General features: G+C 29.7%; 1 protein-coding gene across 3 annotated transcripts in view; it reads left to right on the top strand.

Moving 5' to 3' along the window:
• The window catches only part of LOC119608538 (protein timeless), a 52,540-nt gene extending 34,856 nt beyond the window's left edge, over positions 1-17,684 (top strand). For 2 of the 3 annotated variants that reach the window (XM_037962995.1, XM_037962996.1), the window contains exons 15-16: positions 13,542-14,411; positions 16,894-17,684. In XM_037962995.1, coding sequence (XP_037818923.1) covers positions 13,542-14,411; positions 16,894-16,981 — 958 coding nt within the window. In that variant the 3' untranslated portion in view covers positions 16,982-17,684. The remainder of the gene's footprint in view (positions 1-13,541; positions 14,412-16,893) is intronic. The other variant, XM_037962997.1, reaches the window with a different exon arrangement.
• The last annotated feature ends 461 nt before the right edge of the window (positions 17,685-18,145 follow it).

Genomic DNA, 18,145 nt, shown 5'->3' with positions numbered 1-18,145 from the left:
ACACCTTGTGTTACAAAAGTTCTAACTATGTGAATATGACTTGATATTTCCATAGTGTAGTTAGAGGTTTTTTAAAAAATAATATTAATAAACAGTAGCTTCATAAATGTTGCAGTTTTGCACGATGTGTCGCCATACATAGAGCGCTAAAATACTCAAATTAAAACAGTTTAAACATTTTGTGACACATATGGCCGTAACATAATCTTGATAGGAGTTTGTTACACAAATAAATACATATTTGACAGAGACTGCTATTTGATTCTCACAAACTTAAAACCTAAACAGAATATTAAAAAGTTTCGTTATTTTATATTTGTTTCTATGTTTTAATATGATCAGCATATTACTTAGGTGATTTTTTTTGTTTATTTTTAATTATTATTATTATTATTATTATTCTATATAAAGTGACATTTAGATTAATATTGTTAAATGTGACAAGTCATGTTAATGACCAGAATATTGCAAATTTTAAAATAAATAAATCAAAATGTTGTATTGTCAAATGCTAAAATTTTAAAAGAAACAGATTTATTAAAAACTTGTAGAAATAATTTTGTGAAAAAAGTTGTTGAGCTTGTTTTTTTTAGAATTATAATTAAACAAAATAAATTTATGAACTTTGAAACAAAATCGGCAAGTGATCAAATTTTTAACTAAAAACTAGTACACTTCTTGTTCAGCTCTCGATCAGTTCTAGTTCAGTTCTAGTTCTAGTTCAGTTCTAGTTCAGTTCTAATTCAGTTCTAGTTCAGTTCTAGTTCAGTTCTAGTTCAGTTCTAGTTCAGTTCTAGTTCAGTTCTAGTTCAGTTCTAGTTCAGTTCTAGTTCAGTTTCTAGTTCAGTTCTAGTTCAGTTCTAGTTCAGTTCTAGTCAGTCTAGTTCAGTTCTAGTTCAGTTCTAGTTCAGTTCTAGTTCAGTTCTAGTTCAGTTCTAGTTCAGTTCTAGTTCAGTTCTAGTTCAGTTCTAGTTCAGTTCTAGTTCAGTTCTAGTTCAGTTCTAGTTCAGTTCTAGTTAGTCTAGTTCAGTTCTAGTTCAGTCTAGTCAGTTCTAGTCAGTTCTAGTTCAGTTCTAGTTCAGTTCTAGTTCAGTTCTAGTTCAGTTCTAGTTCAGTTCTAGTTCAGTTCTAGTTCAGTTAGTTCAGTTCTAGTTCAGTTCTAGTTCAGTTCTAGTTCAGTTCTAGTTCAGTTCTAGTCAGTTCTAGTTCAGTTCTAGTTCAGTTCTAGTTCGTTCTAGTTCAGTTCTAGTTCAGTTCTAGTTCAGTTCTGGTTCAGTTTTAGTTCAGTTCTAGTTCAGTTCTAGTTCAGTTCTAGTTCAGTTCTAGTTCAGTTCTAGTTCAGTTTCTAGTTCTGTTCTAGTTCAGTTCTAGTTCAGTTCTAGTTCTAGTTCAGTTCTAGTTCAGTTCTAGTTCAGTTCTAGTCTAGTCAGTTTAGTTCAGTTCTAGTTCAGTTCTAGTTCTAGTCAGCTCAGTTCAGTCTAGTTCAGTTCTAATTCAGTTCTAGTTCAGTTCTAGTTCAGTGCTAGTAATATTGATTAATATATCTGCAGTACTAGTTCAGTTCTTGCTCAGTTCTACTAATAATTATAAATATTTCTTAAATCGTCTCAAAATTTATAACATTCATGAAACATCTTTCTATTCTTATGATTCATTTTTGATTCTGTCATAATTTTATTTAAAATACTAAAAAAATTATTCCAACTAAAATGGCACATAAACTAAATAAACTGAAGAATATTATTTTAACAATAAAAAAAAATAACCTGCAATATAAATTATATTTTGGTTTTCTCTGTGACCTTCTTAAAGTTTAATAAAAAAAGACTGCAACTGGGTTTGGTACAAACAATAAAGCAGCCATAGCAAAACTGTCTGTTAAAAAAATCTAAAGACATGTCTAAAAGTTCAGTAACCAAAAAAGAAGAAAATATTTAAGAGAAACAATGGGCAATTTTATGAAGTATGAAATGTATTGTATTGGTACCTGCATTATTAACCAAAAACAATGTATATTTACTACCTATAAAAATTACTCATATGGACTTAATAGAGGAGTTACATAGTCTGCAACAAGCATCAGGGCAAGTAGTAAACGCTATTAACATGTACTTGGTTTGTACTCGTACTTATAGTGGATGCAAAAATTAGCACCAACAGTACAAGTTCGGTTGAAAGCATGTATTGTAATGAATGGTTCGTATATTATAGTAACACCTTAAGAAGTGTCTATCAATCAAGGCATAAATCATTTTAATTAATTTTTTGTAAACAGCCAACAAATAAACCTGAAGTCAAATACATTTGAACCAGGTTTGACGAGGGTTTTCAATAGAAATTTCAGCCACATACTTACGAAAAACCTGATAACTAGAACTGAACTAGAACTGAACTAGAACTGAACTAGAACTGAACTAGAACTGAACTAGAACTGAACTAGAACTGAACTAGAACTGAACTAGAACTGAACTAGAACTGAACTAGAACTGAACTAGAACTGAACTAGAACTGAACTGAACTAGAACTGAACTAGAACTGTACTAGAACTGAACTAGAACTGAACTAGAACTGAACTAGAACTGAACTAGAACTGAACTAGAACTGAACTAGAACTGAACTAGAACTGAACTAGAACTGAACTAGAACTGAACTAGAACTGAACTAGAACTGAACTAGAACTGAACTAGAACTGAACTAGAACTGAACTAGAACTGAACTAGAACTGAACTAGAACTGAACTAGAACTGAACTAGAACTGAACTAGAAACTGAACTGAACTAGAAACTGTACTAGAACTGAACTAGAACTGAACTAGAACTGAACTAGAACTGAACTAGAACTTAACTAGAACTGAACTAGAACTGAACTAGAACTGAACTAGAACTGAACTAGAACTGAACTAGAACTGAACTAGAACTGAACTAGAACTGAACTAGAACTGAACTAGAACTGAACTAGAACTGAACTAGAACTGAACTAGAACTGAACTAGAACTGAACTAGAACTGAACTAGAACTGAATGACTAGAACTGAACTAGAACCTGAAACTAGAACGGAACTAGAAACTGAACTAGAACTGAACTAGAAACTGAACTAGAACTAAACTAGAACTGAACTAGAACTGAACTAGAACTGAACTAGAACTGGAACTAGAACTGAACTAGAACTGAACTAGAAACTGAACTAGAACTGGAACTAGAAACTGAACTAGAAACTGAACTAGAACTGAACTAGAACTGAACTAGAACTGAAACTAGAACTGAAACTAGAACTGAACTAGAAACTGAACTAGAAACTGAAACTAGACCTGAACCTAGACGTGAACCAGAGTGAACTAGATCTGAACTAGATTGAACTATAACTGAACTAGAACTAAACTACAACTAACTATAATGTGTAAATCTTACAATATGTAGAACTAAACCCCTAGGATTTATTCGCTAAACGAGTCTCAGTAGTATTTCAATAGATGGCACTAATAAAGACACTTTGGCATTAAAATATTTTTCGGAGAAAAAAACTAATATAATTAATGGTTTAAGGGGAAAATATTATATACAAATTTATTAACAAAATTTGTATGGTTTTTTAAAAGGTCTCATTCAATCGGTTATTTTGTATTGCTTTAAGATTTAACACTTTATTAGCCCGCAAAAATTGTTGTAATAATCATAAAGGAGGACACATTTCCAAAAGGCATTTTAAATTTAGATAAAATACCTCTTGACATACACATGAACGAATGAATGTACGTCTAAAATAGTTTGCAGTCTTTTTTTCTTTGAGTTTATCCGAAAACAACCCACATTCGTGGTACAAAAAAGCAAATGCAAAAATAAATTTTGCAAAACTTTAAATAGTAGAAAAAAAACTTGTCGTCTTAGTATTGATTTAAATTCCATAAAAGTGAACTCATCTACATTTATGGTATTTTTTGTTTTTGTAGATTAAAGATTGCAAAGCATATTTATGTTTGGTATGTGTATTCTGGGTGAGGTTTGATTTTATCATTATATCGTTTGAAACATATGCCGAAATGTTGGACAGAAGTGTTATGATCGTGTATTATTAAACTTTAGTGACTTAACGAAATTTCACGTACTTATCTAGAGGTTTCATCGGGGAAACAGTTTTAACAAAATTATTGTTTCCATAGCTATAATTATTGATAGTTTTAAACGTTATGTTCCACTACCACTTTCAGTAGGCTTTTTTCAAAATTATAGTTATAAAACACGCCTACACTAAGTAGGCGGGTTGGAGTTCCTATTCTGTTTAAACATCTCCACATACATATACAATAGAATCTAAGTGTAGGGCCCCAACAAAATTCATTAGATATTCGTTTATTTGGCATAAAAACAGTAACATGTTGCAATTAACATTTAAAAGATGATATTTAGAAAAAAAAAAAAAAATAAACCTAACCACAGCAATTTTATTTGCTCTATAGAATATTTGAAATTATTTTATTTATTTTATACGGAATCCAGTTTTTCGAGTGTGTTTTTCCAATTTTTTTTCACATATTTTGTGTGAATATTTATTTAGCAAGAATTTTAAATTCAATAATAATAACGATCAATATAAATGTTAAATTAATTTCCTGATGTTGAACAAAAATTACGCAAAATAATGGCGTAATAAACATTTTGAAATATTGATATAAACAATTAGAAAATAAATTTATTTTAATAATGTAATTAAAAATAAACGTTAATGGTTGGTTATTAAGGGATGTAAGGAATCTATAACTGTTATTTTTAAAACTTTTTATATCAAATTTTGAACAAGTAAAAAATTATAGTCGAGCTAGGTCGACTGTACTTTACAACATATGTTAAGAGATTAAATTTGATTTACTTTTGATAATAAAGCATTTAAGTTGTACCTTACATCCGATATATTTAAGCAATTTATTGTTAAAAAACAAATTTTCTTTATATGGAGGATTGGGGGAAATATAGGCCGATCTTCATAAAATTTGGCGAATGAATTTATAGTTATATAAAATGTATTTATGCTGAATTTCATTGTGGTAATAGTCTTTTTAAGTGAATTGTGGACATTTAAGACACTATATGAAGAAGGATTTTAATGGGGGCTAGAGTCAAATGAGGACCGATTATTACAAACTTCATCAGAGTCATCAAGGCAAGTGTAAAACTTAGTTGTGTCGCTTCATATAGAGGTGAAAAGATGGACGGACGTGGATGGAATCAATATAAATGTCCGTTACAAACATAAGCAAAACTGAAATATACCCATCCCACTAAAGTGGTGTAGGGTATCGATTTTGTCATTTCGCAAAAATAGAATATTTGTTATTGATCACAGAAGTATTTAGTTAGTTAGTTAGTTAGTTAGTTAGTTAGTTAGTTAGTTAGTTAGTAGTTAGTTAGTTAGTTAGTTAGTTAGTTAGTTAGTTAGTTAGTTAGTTAGTTAGTTAGTTAGTTAGTTAGTAGTTAGTTAGTTAGTTAGTTAGTTAGTTAGTTAGTTAGTTAGTTAGGTTAGTTAGTTAGTTAGTAGTTAGTTAGTTAGTTAGTTAGTTAGTTAGTTAGTTAGTTAGTTAGTTAGTTAGTTAGTTAGTTAGTTAGTAGTTAGTTAGTTAGTTAGTTAGTTAGTTAGTTAGTAGTTAGTTAGTTAGTTAGTTAGTTAGTTAGTTAGTTAGTTAGTTAGTTAGTTAGTTAGTTAGTAGTTAGTTAGTTAGTAGTTAGTTAGTTAGTTAGTTAGTTAGTTAGTTAGTTAGTTAGTTAGTTAGTTAGTTAGTTAGTTAGTTAGTTAGTTAGTTAGTAGTTAGTTAGTTAGTTAGTTAGTTAGTTAGTTAGTTAGTTAGTTAGTTAGTTAGTTAGTTAGTTAGTAGTTAGTTAGTTAGTTCGTTAGTTAGTTAGTTAGTTAGTAGTTAGTTAGTTAGTAGTTAGTTAGTTAGTTAGTTAGTTAGTTAGTTAGTTAGTTAGTTAGTTAGTTAGTTAGTTAGTTAGTTTAGTTAGTTAGTTAGTTAGTTAGTTAGTTAGTTAGTTAGTTAGTTAGTTAGTTAGTTAGTTAGTTAGTTAGTTAGTTAGTTAGTTAGTTAGTTAGTTAGTTAGTAGTTAGTTAGTTAGTTAGTTAGTTAGTAGTTAGTTAGTTAGTAGTTAGTTAGTTAGTTAGTTAGTTAGTTAGTTAGTTATTAGTTAGTTAGTTAGTTAGTTAGTTAGTAGTTAGTTAGTTAGTTAGTTAGTTAGTTAGTTAGTAGTTAGTTAGTTAGTTAGTTAGTTAGTTAGTTAGTTAGTTAGTTAGTTAGTTAGTTAGTAGTTAGTTAGTAGTAGTTAGTTAGTTAGTTAGTTAGTTTAGTTAGTTAGTTAGTTAGTTAGTTAGTTAGTGTTAGTTAGTTAGTAGTTAGTTAGTTAGTTAGTTAGTTAAGTTAGTAGTTTAGTTAGTAGTTAGTAGTAGTTAGTTAGTTAGTTAGTTAGTTAGTTAGTTAGTTAGTTAGTTAGTAGTAGTTAGTTAGTTAGTTAGTTCAGTATACTATAGTAGACACTCGACACAGAACTTTTTTAGTCAAGAAATTAGTCTATTCAATAATCAATGACTTTGACTATAGCGTAATCAGTAGACAGGTCAGTTTTCGAATCAATTGACTTCTCCATACAATGGACAATGGAGTAGTCTACAGACTTAACCATATATTGAAATAAAATACCTTAATAATAAATAGTTGCAATTTTATATCTTTCAAAAACATAAATTCAAATGTCTATAAAATTATTGAACTAAAAATAAAATACCTAATTTCACTAATTCGATAACTTGTTTTATTTTTTTGCAATTCCTAATTTTTGCAAACCAAAAACGAAAGTAAAGCAAATTAAAGAAAAAAAGTAAACATATGAAAAAACGCAATCTATGAATTTATCACATTTTGTCTCAATAAAAATTCCAATAACAAGTTTTGCATCTTACGAATACAAACGGGTAATCCGGTGTCTACGTTTTTTGTTGTTGACACCACTTGTACTCTGCGGTTGGTTTTTTCCCCCATTCCTATATACAACAAGTAGGAAAGTATATTCGGACATGGTCGATTATATGATACCCTACACCATAGGTATATTTAAAAAATTATTTATTTTTCATTAAAAATTTGTTGAAGTTTACCTTAATTCCGATGTATTTAAGAAATTTATTAATAAAAAGCAAAATTTCTAAAAGAGGAGTTAGGGGAGTTAGGGTCAAATATGGGCTCAGAAAGTGATCGGTATACTTTAAGGTGGGTGTAGGACCAATATTTGTATGCGTTACAAACATCAGCACAAACGTATAATACCTCCCCACCATAGTGGTGTAGGGTACAAAAACAAACGAACATTTATTAAATAAAGTTTATGCTAATTTTATTTTTATACGAAATCATTATGAAATCAAATTAGAATGCTGTGATGATAATAACGATTGCCAATCTGTAATTAACGTTTGGTTAAAGATTTTTTGGCAGTTTATAGATAGCACGTGCTTTTTAGTTTTTTTTTTATAGTTAATTTATGGATTTATTTATTGTAGTTGTCAAATGTTATATTAAAGATAATTAACTTAAGTAATGAAATATTCAAATACGAATAATAATTCAAACATTGCAATAATTGCAAGCAGAGACTAGCAGCAAGATTTTTTTAAAAACTTATTAATAAAATTATGTTTAATTTTAGTTAAAAGTTTGTGCGATCTTTCAAAACAAATTTATTATTAATAGCCAATAATTAAATTGAATTAAAAATATATTTAAAATTGTTTAATTTGTTTAAAACATAATATTTCATATTTAGAATGTATTGAATAGTTTTCAATAGACAAGTCAATAGAATAGTCAATAGACTGAACCAGTCAATAAACAAGTAGACTAGACTATAGACTAGACTATAGACTAGACTATAGACTAGACTATAGACTAGACTATAGACTAGACTATAGACTAGACTAGACTAGACTATAGACTAGACTATAGACTAGACTATAGACTAGACTATAGACCAGACTATAGACTAGACTACAGACTAGACTATAGACTAGACTATAGACTAGACCATAGACTAGACTATAGACTAGACTATAGACTAGACTATAGACTAGACTATAGACTAGACTATAGACTAGACTATAGACTAGACTATAGACTAGACTATAGACTAGACTATAGACTAGACTATAGACTAGACTATAGACTATACTATAGACTATACTATAGACTAGACTATAGACTAGACTATAGACTAGACTATAGACTAGACTATAGACTAGACTATAGACTAGACTATAGACTAGACTATAGAATAGACTATAGACTAGACTATAGACTAGACTATAGACTAGATTATAGACTAGACTATAGACCAGACTATAGATTAGACTTTAGACTACGCTATAGACTAGACTTTAGATTAGACTCCATTATTTGCTATAAAATTTTTTTTTTTTTTGACTGTAAAAAAAAAACTCCTGGTTATTAATCTCCAAATTTCCAGCTAACCGTTACAACGCACTTTTCCCTCAACTGCAGTTTCAACAAGTTAGAGTGCTATATTCGGCTGAGCCGAATCTTAAATACCCTCCACCAGCTACTTTTATTTTAATACTTTTCTAATTGATCAAATATTTGTAAAAATAAGTTTTCTCATGTCTTAAATAGAAAAACCCCAAGATTTAAACAGCTTTAATCTGTTACAATTCCCAGATTTATTGAACATTGCAAACCCCATTATTTATATATTTTTATAGCGCCCTAAGATATGCTTTAACGATATTTAATAATCTGCATGTATGCATGTGTGTGAAAGATTTAAGGATTTTCAAAATACATATATATAACTTTATTCTACACAAATTGATAATGCAACTAGTTAAATACGGTTAAATTGCTTTTAGGGGCAGGACCTAGTATGGGAGATATGACCAATTATAGACCTATCGTAAAAAATTCTTTAAGCAAAATTTCTGTACATAAAAGCTATATTTCAGTCAAATTTTGTATCTATATCCTAATTTAGTAATAAGTAATGTGTGTTCAAGTGATTTTCTGAAGGGACACTTGCATGGGACCGACCGCACCCATGTTATGAACCGATCGTGAACAAATCTTGAAATAGAATTTTTGTATACAAAACTAATATTTGTGCCTAATTTTGTATCAATAGCTTTATTTGGTAATGAGTAATGTGCGTTTAAGAGATTTTCGTAAAAGGACCTTGTATGGGAGCTATGACCAATTATGTATATAAAGACAAAATTTCAAAATTCTGTACCTATATCATTATTTGGCAATGAATATTGTGCATTTAAGTGATTTTCTGGAGGGGACCTAGTATGAGAGCTATGACCAAATATGGACCGATTGCAAAACAATTGTATAGTGTAATTTATGTATATACGAGCAATATTTGTGCTAAATGTATATATATCAATATTTTGTAATGAGTTATGTGCGTTTAAGTGATATTCGGGAGGGGACCTTGTACAGTAATATTTCTGTGCATATGAGCAATACTTGTACCAAATTTTATATGGATATCTTAATTTAGTAATGAGTTATGTGCGTTTAAGTGATTTTCGGGAAGGATCCTTGTATGGGAGCTATGACCAATTATGGAACGATCGGAAAAAAATTTCATAATAATATTTCTGTATGTGAGGGTAATACTTGTACCAAATTTTTTATGGATATCTTAATTTAGTAATGAGTTATGTGCGTTTAAGTGATTTTCGGGAGGAGACCTTGTATGGGAGCTATGACCAATTATGGACCGATCGGAAAAAAACTTTCACAGTAACATTTCTGTGCATATGAGCAATACTTGTACCAAATTTTATATGGATATCTTAATTTAGTAATGAGTTATGAGCGTTTAAGTGATTTTCGGGAGGGGACTTTGTATGGGAGCTATGTCCAATTATGAACCGATCGAGAAAATTTTTTCTTTAAATAAATTCTATTGACATAAGATTTTAATTTGTAAAATTTTGTGAAGATACAACATTCTGACGGAAGTTATTAACAAAAAACTCATTTTCCGGGAATATGTACTTTTGTATGGGAGGTATATTAAATTATGGAACGATTCTGGCAATTTTCAGCAGGAATCAATATCTTGTGTAGAAACGAATGTATGATGACTTTCATGAAATTATCTTGCATAGTTTTCGAGAAAATTACATCAGAATGTGTAAAAAATGCTTATTTTTCGGAGTTGTTTTAAATTTTGATTCATAACTTTTCCCGATGTGAACCGATTTTGCGCATTTGCAATACCAAACTGTACCGGATAATAATGAATGTTTTGGGTTAATTTGGTTAAACTATATTGCTTCGTTTTAACGTGTGCGTGTTTTACACAGACAGACAGACAGACAGACGGACGGACATAGCTAAATCGACTCAGAATTTCATAAGGACCCAGAATATATATACTTTGTTGGGTCTCAGATGATTATTTCTTGGTGTTACACACAGAATGACAAACTTATATATACCCTCTATCACCACTGATGGTGGTGGAGGGTATACAAATTTAATTTTGATAGGAAAACCTTTTAGCAGACATGCGATGCTATTATTTCTTCAATTCGTATAACAAATTAGAAGATGCCTAACCATTTACCAATAAAATTTCGCGATCTTTACATTAAACAATTCGTGTCTAAATAAGTACATGTTTCTCATCAATTATTTCGTTAATAACCACTCCTTATTTATTTTTTGGTAAAACTTACATTTAATTAATTGCATTAAAATTAATCTCATGTTATTGTTAGTCATTTGTCTTTAACTGATCGTTATGGCTCTATTGTTAAAAGAAACCAAATTGTTGTAAATTGTGTTGTTAACTGTTTACAAGTTGTGGAAAAAATTAATAGAGTATGATGCAGTGGGTCTAAGAGATAAATTAAAGTGTAAAGTAAAGATGAAGATTTTAACAATTTTGATAATGTCAAGATTTTCTTACTTAAAAGGTGTTAGTTTTATTTATGTTTATAAGATAAACTTGAGATAAAATTTAACTTCATTTGAAAGTTATGTTAACTGTAATACTGTGTGTAGGGTATTTTTAATGTTAGTCATTAAACATTTGTTCATAATTTTTAAACTTTTTTTAAATTAAATTGATCTATAAATTTAACTAATAAAATTATTTATGTCTTCGTTTTTCGATGGTTGTTTGTAAAATTTTTTTTATTCGCACTTGACCTTAAAAAATCACCTTAATGGGATGATGTCTTGTAGTGATCTTTAAACTTATTTGAAGAAGAATATCTATTTACTTTATTGTTTGTTTTTATGATTTAATTTAAATCTGTGTTTATTGTGTTTAAAAAGCATAAAGTTTTTAATTAATTGTTATAATACTTATATATTATGTAAACTAGCATACCCTGGCTGCTCCGCTACCCTAACTTAAATTAAATACATACAAAATTTTGTTTACTTTTATAGAAAATTAAAATTGATTAAACATTTGTTTAATGTTTCAGTTTTATACGTTCAATATCACGTGATTAAATTCGCATTCATTAAGAAGCTTGTATTTTTAGTTTCATTCATTTAGCTTCCACATTATAGGAAATTTCGAAAATACTATTTGAAAAAAGTACTATAAAATACCTCTAATAGATTATCATCTAATCAAAAATTTTATGTTGCTGTGTTCAATATTATATACAATTCAAAAAATATAATTTGATGAATGAAAAAGTACCAAAAGTCCCTTTCTGTAGATTCCCATTCACTAAGGTCCCTACATTTTAAATTTTATTTTCAAAATCTATGTTCAATATGGTAAAAATATCAAAAAGAACCATCGGAAAAACGAAAAAGTGCAAAAATCTCTCTCAATAAAAGGTACCATTTGAAGAATAGAAAAGTCCCACTTACGGAATATTATTCAGTCAAGACCATGTATGTTAAAATTTATATTCCTAGGTTGAATATTTTAGAAAATTAAAAAAGTACCATTTATGAGATAAAAAGTTCTCTCTTAAAAAATCTTATTCAATGAGGATCGTGTATGTTTAATAATCATGTGTTTTGAATTCATTTTAAAGAACATACAAAGAGTATCATTTGAAGAAAAAAAAGTACCAAAAGTGGAATAAATTTTACCTAAGTGGAAAGTACTAATAAAAAGAGTACAATTTTTCCCCTTTTCGCTTAGAAATATACTTTTTCGAGAATTAAGTTTACAAAATGTTCCGTATTTAATTCTATATATCACAGATAAAACTCAAATCTGCATTCATTTGTTCCAGAAAAATAGTGCTTTCAAAAAGTACCAAACAATTTACTCGAATTTGGTCCTATATAGATAGGTCTTAGTACTCGAATTCCAAAATAATATACCAACAGCTTATTTTGTGTGAGTAAATAAACTACTTTTTCAAATTTTATAAAAATTATCTCAATGAGTTTGAATAAAATAAATTTTCCGTTTTTTCCCTTTTTGATACTTTTTCCCCAGTGAAATAGCAAAACTTTTATTACAATAAATATTACAGAGTTAGTCCGTAATTTAATAGGAATAATTCAATAAACCGAAAAAGTTTTCTTAACGTGCAAAAAAAAGTACCATAAATACAGTTTTTTCCCTTTTACACCCAAAAAGGACTGAATTTTAAAAAAGTACGAAACAGGTGTCTCATAATTTTAGGAGATGTATCCAAAATATTTATAAAAATTTTATTATGTTAATTAGTTCAAAAGTTATAAAGAGCCAAAAAAGGTACCAAAATCACATTTGTTACACATTTTTACCCTTTAAAAGTACGAATTTCAAAAAAGTACCAGACAACCATCTGCTCATTTTAAGAGTAGATAGAGCTGCATTTAAAATGTTTCTTGTATCACTAATATTGTGTAAGATAATTAAGAAAACCTGTTTTACCCGTTTTTTCCCTTTTTACCCGTAAATGTACAAATTTCCAAAAAAAATACCTCCTTAGTGAATCTACATAACCAAAAACACATCTACTGTCAAAATTTCATGATTTTAGGTTCAGCCGTTTGGGCTGTGCGATGATGAATCAGTCAGTCAGTAACGCTACTCTTTTATATATTTAATATAGATAATTATGAAGAATTATTAGTGATTAAAGCACGACAAAGTCATGAGTGGTAATTAAAATAACAAAAAAAAAAAAAAAAAAATGGAAAGTATAATTGTTTAAAATCAGATGAGACTTATATGATATTTGAAGACAGTAATGATGCCAAAAACCTTGGTTATAATGAAGGACTATGTTGATATAAATTGTGAAGTATAAGGTGACAACATTCGATAGTAAAAGTACATTGAAAACCCAGGAAAAGAAGTATACTACCGTCACAATCCCGTGTCGATGTAGTAACGGAATGTGTAAACTAAGGCGATATCAGGTGGTATGTCCAGGTTAAACATTTGTTGGACTGTATAATGATTGAAATTTTTACCTTATTCTCACACTAATTAATAAATACTACTGCACAAAGTTATAAAATCATAAACAAAACTTAACAACAACTTCTTTTTTCGATTTATTTACAGCAATGAATCAGACATCTGGATGTCCAATGGCAAAAGTTCGACACTACCAGTCAATAGTGGTGCTACAACAGCAGCAGCAACAGCCGCCACTATCACCACCAGCACTAAAGCAACTTGCAGTAATTTGGTTGAGCCTAAAGTGACGACAAACACAACACCAACACCAACACTTGGCACAATGGCAGCAGCAACAAGTGCGATCTTACATCCAACAACAGCACCCGCAACACTGTTACAATGTCCATCAATCAACCAAATAATTGGTCTACAACATGAAATGACTAACATTGAAGGAGTAAAATTGCAGACAACAAAACAGAAATTAACAATTTCAGCATCATTAAATACCCTGACGACAACAGCTCTAACAGTGGCAACAAAAACAATAACCACTACCGCTCTGGCCATACCACTATCGACAACATTATTAGCACCTTCAACAGCTGATATTGCTACTGCAGCAGCAGCAGTAGTAACACCATCATCGTTAGTAACTATAGCAACAATGCCAACAATCAATAATGCTGTAACATCAGAGACACCATCAGCATTGGCTGTCAGTTTTAAAGATTATCAGCAGCAACAACATCAACAGCAGCTGCAACAACAGCACCAACAGCTATATAACAACAATATTATTAATCAGCAATCGTTACAGAAATTACAACTGTTACAACAACAACAGGAACAACAGCAAGCAACACAGATTACCTATATCAATCACAGCGATGATGATGACTCTGCCATGAAATCATTGGAACGTAATGACTCTTCAGCTTCGTCTGGTTTCTATACACGCAGTGGCAGCGGTAATTTGGAACAAGAATTATGTGCCATGGTTGCATCAGCGTATGAACAAGAAATTGCCAAGTAAGTTGAAATTAAAAAATCGTTTAAGAAAATACGATATCTAGAGTGGTATTTGGAAACGTATTTTGAATAATTTTGGGTAAAAGGCAAGTTTTGGCAATAACTTTAATCAATAGTATGTCTCAACATCAAAAAAGTTCGGTGTTGTAACAATTTTGTAAATATATTTCTAAAATATTGGAATATTTGTCGTTGCTATATTCTGGATCAGACATGGACAATTTTAATTCTGAAATAGTACTAACGTTTAACAAAAAGAGTACTTTTTACGTGTTTAAGTACTAAACTAATGTTCTGCTAGGACTATACTATGAACTAGACTACAGACTAGAGTATATACTAGACAATAGCCTAGATTGTATGCTAGACTATAAACTGGACTAAAGACTAGACCCTATACTAGACTATAGACTATACTTAAGACTCGATTACAGACTAGACTAGGCTATAGTCTGGACTATAGACTTGACCATAGACTAGACTATAGACTGGACTATACACTAGACTAAAGACTAGGCTATATACTAGACTTTGGACTAGACTATAAACTAGAATATAGACTAAACGATAGACTATGCTAATAACTAAACTATAGACCATATTATATACTATACTAGACTACAGACTACACTTAGACTAGACTATATACTAGTCTATATACTAAACAATATACTAGATTGTAGACTAGACTATAGAGTAAACTATAGACTTGATTGTAGACTAGACTATAGACTAAAACTATATATTAGATTATATACTATACATACTAGACTATAAACTGTACTAAAGACTCGATTATTGACTAGACTATAGTCTTTGCTATGGACATGACCATAAACTAGACTATGGACTGGACTACATACTAGACTAAAGACTAGGCTATTTTCTAGACGGTAGACTAGACGTTAAACTAGACTGTAGACTGGACCATCGACTAGATGATTGATCTAGTATATAGTCCAGACTAGACTAAACTATAGACTATATTATATATTATACTAGACTATATAATAGACTATAGACAACACTATAGACTGGAGTCTAGGCTAGTCTATAAACTAAACAATAGACTAGATTGTAGACTAGACTGGACTATAGACCAGAGTATATACCTACTAGACTAAACTAGATTATATACAATTAGATTAAATTATATACTAAACTAGACTATAGACTTAACTATAGACTATATTATATATTATACTATACTATATACTAGACTATAGACATTATAGTTTGACTAAACTATATACTAGTCTATAGGCTGGACTATAGACTAAACTATAGACTAGACTGTAGACTAAATTATAGACTAGAGTAAAGACTAGACTATAGACTAAAACTATAGATGAGACAATAGACTAGACTATAAACTATACCATAGACTAGACAATATGCTAGCCTATAAAATATACTATAGGCTAGACCATAGGTTAGACTGTAGACTAGACAATAAACTGGACTATAGACGAGATTGTAGCCTATTGACTACTATGTGGACGTAGGGATACTGTGGTACTTTTCGATATCAAAAAGTCCTGAATTTTCCATGCTTTTTCTGGATCCTCATAACTTTCTAAGACGATCTAGTTATGTATCTTCATCGGTTGCCATATGAATGGCAAGTACACTTTATCCAAATTTGGAGAGTTAACTGGGTGTAGACTTATTGACCTACTTAGATATATCACGGCTATAGATAGTACATCTAAAATTTATTATTAATATAAATATACTGCTCTTAATGGGGAATTTAGGTAATTATGGCCCATGGTTAATATAACTTGAAAGAGTGATTAATTATTCAGAACAAATCATTTTTGTGCAATGTTATCTTAATGCCATAGTTTTTATGGGACTAATAAATAGCAAACAGATTTTAGGTATTAAATATGGGGTAAGTTAAATTATGGAACCATTCTCATGAGTTTTGGTTAAGTGATTTTTGACTTTTGTCTTAGGTCGAATATTATCTCTATAGTTTTAAAAGAACTATGAGTTTTAAAGTAATTTTTTAAAATGGACTTTATAGGCTAGATAGGTCCAAATTTTCAGTATCAAATATACCGTATCAAAGAGAGATTGTTACTTTAGATTGTTGCGCTTGAGCCCTACCTTATTGGGCCCACTCGATATTTATCACGTTTTATATGAACGGTATTACATTAGAATATTTTGAGAGGATCGGAACATAGTTGACTTTAACCCACCTATTAAGACCTTATGTAGGAGATTAGTTTAAAGTTAAGAAGTCGTTTTAAAATAGTAGTATAGATGAAAATACGACTGAAATGATTTTTTGATAATTGATTGAGGACTTCATAAAAGGCCCTTCCATGAAAATCGATCTGATATCTGAGGGTTAAACATTATAGCAAAATATATAAATACAAATTTTGATTCAAAATATAATACTATATTTAACAATTTATAATTCTAATTTAAACTAACATTTACTGTTTCTCGCTCTTTTTTCTCCCAGCAGTGATAGTGCCTCCGTTGCATCCGATCTAACACGAATGTACGTCAGCGACGAGGAGCATGAATATCGAGTGGCACACTACCACTAAATGCAGACAAACTTTAAATTTTATACAATTTGATTTGAACTAAAGCCGGGAGACATATTGGAAACGATTGGCCTTCAAAATGAAAAAGAAAAGAATAGATAGATTTTGAAATTAATTTATTTAGAAAAGATTGAAAAGGAAGAAGAGCGTAATGAAATAAAAATATATTTATTTTTATACATACATATGAAAATATATAGAATTGGCAAGAAGTATAAGTAAAATAGAATTTATTTATAAAAATAATACAAATAAATTTTACACAACAACACATATAAGTATATTTACAATAAAACCCTTTCTTGTATAATCCCTACCACGACTTGGAACGAAAATGTATTAAAGCGATTGTGATTGACAAAGTTTAGATTTAAACATAACTCTTGGTTTAAGATTTGTCCGCTGAATTTAAAATATCCTAACATGACGACTAACTAAACGATTTTCAAAAGAATTTCAGACTTTTCAAAATGTATCTCAAGATTGTAAAATGTTTTTACACAGTTTCCGAAAGGTGAAATGTCATATTGTCCTTGGACATTATTACACACCAAAAAGTGTCACAGTACTAAGAACTAAGGTTTTGCGAAATTACACTTTTTCTTGATAAGTAATTATTTGTCAGTATTTGACAATGTCCTTGACTATGATCAAGGACATTGTGACACTTTTTGGTGTGTCACAACGTTTAAGGACAATATGACACATCACCTTTCTAAAAACCTAATCAAATATTCCAATAAATTTCTTTATACAAAAAAATGTTACAATGTCCACCGACATTATGACACATTTCTAGTGTATTATAATGTCCACGGACATTATGACACGCCATCTTTGCAATAAAGTTAAAGAAACGAATTACGTTTAAAGAATCTACTATTATATACCTAAATATGCAACCACTAATGCCTAACGAAAGAGACCTTTGACTGTTACCAATACCAAATTGATGGGCGGGGCTATACACTCTACTCATAATCGGTACGTAACGATTGTTATACAAATATTTATTATGCTTTACATTTGACTTTTTTTCTCAGTGTAGAAATAAGTAGCATTATATATTTTGTTTTATTTTTTCAAAAAAGATCTTATTTTGAGATATACTTATGTATTTATTTGAATTTATGTGAATTATTATTTAATAGCATAAATTAATGT

Source organism: Lucilia sericata, unplaced genomic scaffold, assembly GCF_015586225.1.
Source record: "Lucilia sericata isolate MDLA Ls3-8-SP2 unplaced genomic scaffold, ASM1558622v1 Contig000848F_arrow, whole genome shotgun sequence".
In the NCBI taxonomy this organism is placed as follows: Eukaryota; Metazoa; Arthropoda; class Insecta; order Diptera; family Calliphoridae; genus Lucilia; species Lucilia sericata.
The sequence above is the reverse complement of the archived record's forward strand: the minus strand, read 5'-3'. Positions and strand labels throughout refer to the sequence as shown.